Source organism: Arachis ipaensis, chromosome B06 (assembly GCF_000816755.2).
Source record: "Arachis ipaensis cultivar K30076 chromosome B06, Araip1.1, whole genome shotgun sequence".
Lineage (NCBI taxonomy): Eukaryota > Viridiplantae > Streptophyta > Magnoliopsida > Fabales > Fabaceae > Arachis > Arachis ipaensis.
In genome coordinates, this window is record NC_029790.2 from 134956301 (window position 1) to 134964732 (window position 8432).

Here is an 8432-nt window from a genome sequence, read left to right on the forward strand (position 1 = left end):
AAATCTCGATCACGGTCTTTCAACCCAAATTTAGCTCCCAAACACAACTTAATAGGTTTTGGTCAAATATGTATTTATGCAAAATTTGATGGGTATCTTTTAGGGTTATCTATTATTGATTTCCATGATTAGCACCGTCTCCATAACTAGAAATGTTTTAATTATAGGTGGGCAATTGGTCAAACTTAACTTTACACGTCGACTATCAAAAGTTATATGACATTATTAACCAATATCTGAGTTGTCAGCTGGTTATTAAACTAAATTAATTTTTGCAAGAAAACTATAAATTACTCGTAAAATGCTATTCTAAGTAAATTAAAGTGTACACATATTTAGCAAGAGATATTAAAAAAAAACAATATCATATCACTTAAAATTCAGGTTGGATAGATTAATATTTCATCATGAAATCATTTATTTTAAAAATTTAAATTAATAAATAAAAATAGATAAATGATTATAAAGACATTATAGTGTTTCAAAGGTAAATTTATGATTATCCCTCCTAGTCGTGGAACATAAATTTATAAGATGGCATCTCCACAAGGATGAGAGTGTATCGTAAGAGTTTTCAAGCTCAAGTTAGTAATAATTAGGGTAGATATGATCAGGAACGGATCCAGAAATGATATTATGGGGGCCAATAATACATATAATATTAAAAATTATGTAAAAAAATTATATAATATAAGATGTATTATAAAAGAATATATGGATAGAAAATATATTTTAAAGTAAAAAAAAATATGTGTATACTTTTTACTAACAAAGTGGTCGATTCTTCGTATCATAAAATTCACCGATAATAGAATTTGTGTCAAAATTTTTAACAATTTTCTTTTCAATATAATTAAAAGACAATTAGCAAGAAATTCATCTTTTATTTTATTTTAAAGTTATTTTTCACAAGAAAAAGATTTCTTAATTGTAGCAGTTGAAACAGAAAGAATTAATACCAAACGAATAAAAAAAGGCCACAAGAAGAAAAAGAATTCACTTTATGAGATTTAAAAATTTTTATTTAATTAAAAAATATTAGTAATAATATCTTTTTCAGATTTTTTTAATATTGTTACTTATTTTTTAGATATTAAAATTTATTAATATTTAAATTAGACTGAACTTTTATTTATATTAGACTAAATACTAAATACTTTTTTAAAAAAATTAAATTATACATAATAATTTATTACTATTAAAAAAAGTTGGGGGTCGAGGCCGCCATTCGCCCCCTTATATCCGTCCCTGGATATGATGACATACTTTTAGCATGTGTTAAGCCCTTTATTTAGTGTTTAGAGAGTGAATTTAAAAAAGATTCAGACGAAATAAATTCATGCAGGATGTATATAGAATTCTCTATGGATATGATTCAGATTATGTTTTTTTTTTTAGATCGATATGTCCTAAAAAAGATGTTCTTGAGATCGACTATCGTTTTAAACTCAATCTAAAAAAAATAGGTCGTAGCATATAGTGATTGATTTGGTAAAATAATTTGGTTATAGGATTAAAATTGGTGTTTGAGTTTAAAATTGGTGCAATGTGGTATTTGCAGATTGGTGGTGTCAGAAGACACTTTCAACACGCGGAAATACGTGTTGTTTGTAGACTGCAACACATGGGGCGTGCTGAGTCAGCATATGAGTGGGCGTGAATGTCATTTGGTGAAGTTTGGATGCACGAACCTGCAACACATGGGGCGGCGTGCTGAGTCAACACCGGGAGGGGGGGGGACGTGTTACACGTGTCGAAAGCTGGTTGGTTGGTGATCGCAACACGGGGGTGGGCGTGCTGAGTACTTCATCTATATAAGGCAACATCCGGTACCATTTTCATTGTGAGGAAGAGTGTTCTTTGAGTGTGTTGCTAGTGTAATGGAGGGTACCGCAAACGTGATAGTGTATCGCAATAGTGAGATTATACGAAATACTCATGAGAGAGTGAGGTTTGTGTGTCAGAATCCGTTTTTGTTTGTGGTTCCATGCACCATGACGTTTATCGAGCTTCAAAACAGTCTCTGTCAAAGTATGGAGAATATTATATTGAGGAGAGTGAGCAGTATATTGTACCGGAATCCGATTATAGTTTTTGGTGGTCTAATACAGTTTGATATCATGCCGATCACTGACGAGGAGAGTCTGCAAAATATGTTCCAGATTCATCGGCAAACTCAAATGCGACAGCCACAGATTGAGCTGTATGTTGAGTTTCAAGATGTAGAGGCAGATGAGATTCAAAATGATTTAGATATAGAGGATGATAGAGCTGCAGTGTATGAAGGAATGAACAGTGACAGCGAAGAGGACTTCGAAGCCACTTATGAAGCTGGCGATGAAGACGAGGATGGTGATGTGGGAGTCGAAGCAGAAGTGGAGAATGTGGTGATTCACCCCGCAGTCAGTCAACCGATGAACGTCCCACATTTTATGCGTAATTTGGATATTGACGCGATGAATGCACCGGAATTTTCGGAATATGCAAACATAGGTACGTGATGAGAGAATAATATGTTTTTGTAAATTTATATTTCGGATGGATCAATGAATGATGATTTCTGCTTTTATAGGTGTTGCTGATCCTGAGGACGGAGAGTTCAGGATAGGAATGGAGTATAGTTCTAGAAAGTCTGTCGTCGCAACAATTAGAAGTTGCACTATCTCTAGAGGAGTCGACTACAATGTTTATGAGTCCGAACCATTGACGTTCTATGCAAAATGCATGACGTATGAGCGTGGGCGCGACTGGTTTATCCGAGCCAGTTTGATACGGAAAAAAGGTTGTTGGGAGATACGGAGATACAACGGCTGGCACACATGCACCATGGGAACGATTTCACAGGATCATTCCAAGTTAGACTTGGACACAGTTGCTGAGGCTATAAGGCCATTGGTTGAGAGTGACCCGTCCATCAATATCAAATCTATAATTGCGGAGGTCCAGTCAAGGTTTAACTACACCATCAGTTACCGAAAGGCTTGGTTGGCAAAGTAAAAGTCCATAGCCAAAGTTTTGGATACGATAATATTAATGTTTGGATACAATAATCACATGATCCTTAAATATTTACCTCGTCTATGTTGTCTATCTCCTGCTTAAATACCTCTATGGTCATCGATAACCAAACTTTGCTCCGATACGAATGACTCCACCTGAAACACGGTTCATCGAAAAAATTAAAAAACATATTCCGTCAATCAAATATGCATTCTCAATTTAATGCAGGACTAAAATAGGAATTGTTACCTCATGACAACTGGTATCTCAGCTGGTGGAAGGGACTGTCTGGGTATGGGCGCAATACACGACAGTCGCTCCCATGCCCAAACAAACAACAAATTAAGATGGCCATCCATCTCCTTAGTATCATACCGTGATGCACGACATAGTGCTCAATAAAGATGCGCGAGACATGCTGACCCCCAACTATAAGTATGGATCCGCTCGAAATCGCGAAGCAAGGACAGATACTTCGTATGGGCATATGCGGTCGACTTATCCGTGAATAGGGTTGAACCCAACAAATAAAAAATCTGGTATCTGACATATCTTTTAATAGACTCCCCGGTATCCAATGACTCTACGTCTCTAATAGTTCGAACCCAACCCAACTTAATATAAGATTTCGAAGAATTACTGAGAGTCGGTTGATGACCGAATATCGCAATGTTCTGGCTCTGTACGAAGTTGCTACTACTATCTGTCCATCCGCTCACAGGCTCTCCATCAATGGGTAAGCCAAATATATTAGCGACATCTTCCAGTGTCACAGTAACCTCACTCACCGGCAATACAAATGAATGAGTTTTTGGCTTCTACCTTTCCACCAAAACAGCTAATAAGGGGTAAAATCCTCTTATTAACCCAATCCTAGAAACGTGGTAGAATTCCGTTGAGCGTAAGTAATTTTCAACTATCGGATTCCACGTCAGCGGCGGATCCAGTTTAAGAACCATCAAATTCCTGTTTGGCTGGTTCAACAAAAACATATTTATTCACTAAATATTAGTTTAAATAAATAAAAAATATTAAAAAACTATTTATAATTATAATTTATATAAATATAAAATATTGTTATTCCTATTCATCCATTAAGAGCAATAATAAAATTTATGAACTTACATAAACTGGATTATTCAAATAATTGTTGATATATTTTTCAGGTGTAGTATAATTACGTACCATTTTAAACATTACAAATTAATAATTTTTTTTTAAACAACCCTAACTCTAACACTCTTCTTCTTCTTCAGCCTCTCAACTTCTTCTCTCACGATCAAATTGTGAAGCATTCAACAACACCAAAAAAATATAACTCTTACACTTATCTTCACTCTCTCAACTTCTCCCCTCACAGTAAACATATGAAGCATTCATACATGAGAAATGGTTCCAGAAGTTCAATTTATAGAGAGACTTTGAACGGGACTTTGAACGTTGCTGATTATCGGAGTGGGAAGCTGTCCCCTGCATGCAGACCACCTGCTCCTGTGTTGCTCCAGATTCCTCGGAAAGGAGCAAAGACCCTGCTGGCTTGCCAAGATTCAGAGGCAACACGCCCCCATCGTGTTGAAACTGAATCCCACCATTCGGTAATACACCTACATTCTCAATATTTGGCCAATACACCACCTTAACTTCCATAAAAATAATAATTTCTGGATTGATTTTGTATTTAATTTTTAGTATTCTCTGACATTTTTTTTTGGTAGTTAAACAGTAAAAATCGGAGAAGTCTGAGAACTTTTTCCCAATGGCCTTTGCTTTTATTTCCACATAGCAAGTTTGTTTATGCTATGTGAATGGGGCAAGATAGTTTGGGTTAGTTCAAAAGATGTGAGACCGCAAATGAAGTTCGACACAAATGGTAGATTTGTTGATTCTATGTAGATGCATTTGGGTTCGAATAGTTTACTGCTGTGCTAACAAAGTTTGGAAATTATTGATATTTCACTGTAACGAATGATTCTTCAACTTTGTGAACAAACTTCAATATTTGAATCTATACGTAGCAAGGGATAAGGAATTGGATGGATTTTAACCAAGGATACTTATCACTTCAATATCAGCAAGATAAAAAATAGTTTAACCACAGATAACAAGATGAGGAGATAATTGTTATAACTAATTCTCTCTTAACTCTCTCTTAATCTTACTAATGGTAACTAACTTTTAATTTCCTCAAGGAATGACAAGAAAACATTGATACTTTTCTTGTGAGGGTGGCAATTCTTAGAGATGTCTATATTGCAATTGGTTCTCAAACTAGTAATATAAAACAAACTAGCAATAACAACAAAAACTAAGGCTTGTCCACAAGAAAGTTAAAATCAAAACAAACATGTTAGATAAACTCTAATCCAAAAGACATCACAGGTTAAGTTTTCTTACAAGAGACAAGTCACCACATTAAACACTTAGAACATGTCAACCAGAAAAGAAAACACTTGAAACATTAAAAACTTGACATTGTTTTAACTATATATATAGGAGAACATAATACTTCATGCAGGACTTGAACAATGTGTTTGCATCAATCATCGTAATCATCATCTTCCATGTCATCTCCATCACTTTCCATGGCATCATCATCACCATAATCATCATTAGCAACATCATCATCATCATCATTAAAGTCAGAATCAATATCAGGAATTCTCAAGTCCTCTATATAACCATATTGATCTTTTGGTGTATCATCTTCAGCTGGAATAATCAATTCTGCATCGTAAAGCTCTGGTTCTTCATTATTAGATGAACTTTCAATGTTCTCTACATACCATTCATCATCAGAAGCAATGTCTTCCATGCTATACGCAAACGCTTTGCTTTCCTTCTTCTCATCGGTCAATTTTAAGTTGGACATCGCAAACAATACATCATTCCATGTCTTCTGCCTACGACGACTCCTTTTCTTTGAGTGAACCTAAACACATAAGAAAACAGAACTAAATACAAGTCCGAATTGTTAATTTTCAGAGTGAAATACTAGTTGTGTTTCAAATATAGTACTTTTACCTTATCAAAAGTATCCCAATTAGTTGTACACCCATAAGCACTGCATGTCAAGGACAGTATACGAATGGCGAAATTCTGAAGCTCGGGAAATTCAGATCCATAAGAGTCCCACCACTCTGCTGCCTTTTTGGTTTTAATAGCAGACTTGGCTAATTCACTTCCAAAGGCATTTCTTGCATTCTTGAACTCTTCAAGATGACGATCAACAGTGCATGCATCAGCTTTAATTGCTACCGTCCTACACAAAGAACTATATAGTCCATATTTAACATCAAAATCATCTTTGAAATCAGGGCTATAGTGAAATTGAGGGTTGAGGTAGTAAGCAGTAGCTTCCAAAGGCCTGTGAACTTCTTTATCCCATTTTTCATCAATGATGTTCCACAGAGGCATGTATCTAAATAATGAAAAAAAGATTAAAAGAATCAAAGTTAGTTCAACGACAAATAATAAATTCTAGGAGAGCACAAATGAAACTAAAATTGGTAGTGAATAAGAAAACATAGCCAATGCACCTTTGCTTGACAGAATTGAAGGCACTTTGTATCTTTTCTTTTGCTTGCATCATTTCTTTATAAACGAAACCCATGGCTGGTTTTTCGTCTGAATTCACCAATCGAAGCACTTTAATAAGAGGATTAGCACCTTTCAAACAAATCTCAATGTTCTTCCAAAACTTGCTATCCATAACTATATTCTCAACCTGTTTCCCACTTCTTGATCTTGAGAAAGCACTGGATTTCCATGATTTCGAAGTGAACATTTTCTCCAATGCATCCTTGTTGCGATTGAGACAATCTAAAGTCAGATAAGAAGTCGCACCACGAGTCGCAGCCGGCCTAATCAAATCCTTTCCCTTGGTAAAGTAATGCAACAGATCAATCACAGAAGCTCTGGAATATATATAAGTAGTAATCCTCCTACCATTAGCAATGGTCTCTCTATGAACCTTCACCTTCTTTTCAAATTCCTCAAACATCAATTCAATACAATGAACAGCACAAGGCACCCAAAAAATAGTACTTCTTTTCTCCATCAACAATTTTCCAGCAGCTTTAAAACTCTCTTCATTTTTTGTCACAACTTGAACAACATTTTCAATACCAACCTCATTCACAACACCATCAATCATCTCAAAGATACCATCAACATTGTTGCATACATTAGTAGCATTAACAGATTTCAGAAAAACCGTACCTTTAGGGCTGTTAACAAAGAAGTTGAATATGGTCATTCCATACCCATTATTCCAGCTATCAATCAAAATGCTGCACCCTGTTCTCTTCCACTTGATCTTGTGATCCTCAATTGCTTCCTTGATTCTTGCGACTTGATACTTCAAAAGCTTCCCTCTGAGATCTTCAATAGAAGGTGCAATGTATCCAGGGCCACAACGTGCAACTGATTCCCACATCTTTTGAAACTCAACACTTTTCACAGCTTTCAAAGGAATGCCATTCATGACTAGAAAGGTAGCAACTTTCTGACATATTTCTTTTCTCAGAATCTCTTCACTATCACCCACGATAGAATGATCAACATTGTTCCCTCTTCTCTTCACAATGACCCCATTTTTCTCTTCCAAATCCTTCCCCTTCCTCTTCCCACAACCAACAAGAGCCATTTTTTCAAGTGAAAGCAAAAATACTCAACAGAACAAGATAAAAGGTTTGACCTTTTTGGTGTTTTCGAACTCAGAATAGCAGAAACAGAAACCCTAACACGATTTCGATGAAATGCGGTTAGGGCATTGCAGGGAGAACGCGGGAAAGCTAGAACATTTATATAAAGGTTGGAAATTTAGGGTTGAAGTTGAAGCGAGTGTTCTGTTTGGGCTCCAAAAATGGGCTTGCAGTGAAATCGATTTGTTTATGCTGAATCGTTTGAATCGTTAGAATCGTGCGATTCTACGATTCAGCGCTGCCATGAAGTTACGATTCTACGTGCTTATGCTCCCAGAGAAGCTAAGAGTTAAAAGAAGAAGTACGTATTCAAGAAGCATGCGTTTTTGCATGGGAAGCTAAGCTGATTGGTTTGTTCAAAAACTATGTATGATGATTGAATTAGATGAATGTCATAATCTAATCTAACAGCTTACACTAACACTGAAGAATTTTGAGCAAGCAATGTAGTTGAAGTTGAAGAACTGAAAAGTTGCAGTTTAGAACTTTAGATAAATAGATACTTTCTGCTAATTACTCACGTGTCCGTTAGTATTAGCTCACGTGCGTGCATGCAAATTTATTTTCATTAGAACAAAGTATTATTTTGGTCCTAATCTTTGGGTTAAGTGTTAATTCAGTTCTTAACATTTTTAATGTTTTATTTTAATTCTAAAAAATTTTAAACATGTTATTTCAGTTCCAAAATTTCAAATAAGTTTAGTGTTAACCAATAATCACCGACAAAAA

The 8432-nt window shown here is 35.4% G+C and overlaps 2 protein-coding genes across 2 annotated transcripts; one reads left to right on the plus strand and one right to left on the minus strand.

Moving 5' to 3' along the window:
• LOC107647751 lies at positions 1881-2997 on the plus strand. Its single transcript, XM_016351798.1, has 2 exons — positions 1881-2493; positions 2573-2997. Exons 1-2 carry the CDS (start codon positions 1881-1883, stop codon positions 2995-2997), a joined length of 1038 nt encoding a protein of 345 aa, XP_016207284.1.
• Positions 5270-8197, minus strand: LOC107605619. Its single transcript, XM_016307555.2, has 3 exons — positions 6537-8197; positions 6022-6418; positions 5270-5929 (listed from the first exon to the last, which is right to left on the minus strand). Exons 1-3 carry the CDS (start codon positions 7643-7645, stop codon positions 5537-5539), a joined length of 1899 nt encoding a protein of 632 aa, XP_016163041.1. The 5' UTR covers positions 7646-8197; the 3' UTR covers positions 5270-5536.

Excerpts from the sequence above, each read along its gene's own strand:
- LOC107647751 (XM_016351798.1), top strand. The coding sequence starts at position 1,881 with ATGGAGGGTACCGCAAACGTGATAGTGTATCGCAATAGTGAGATTATA. Across the intron at positions 2,494-2,572 it reads TTCGGAATATGCAAACATAG|GTGTTGCTGATCCTGAGGAC; the intron begins GTACGTGATGAG and ends CTGCTTTTATAG.
- LOC107605619 (XM_016307555.2), bottom strand. The coding sequence starts at position 7,645 with ATGGCTCTTGTTGGTTGTGGGAAGAGGAAGGGGAAGGATTTGGAAGAG. Across the intron at positions 6,419-6,536 it reads TTCAATTCTGTCAAGCAAAG|ATACATGCCTCTGTGGAACA; the intron begins GTGCATTGGCTA and ends TTCATTATTTAG. Across the intron at positions 5,930-6,021 it reads ATTGGGATACTTTTGATAAG|GTTCACTCAAAGAAAAGGAG; the intron begins GTAAAAGTACTA and ends TTATGTGTTTAG.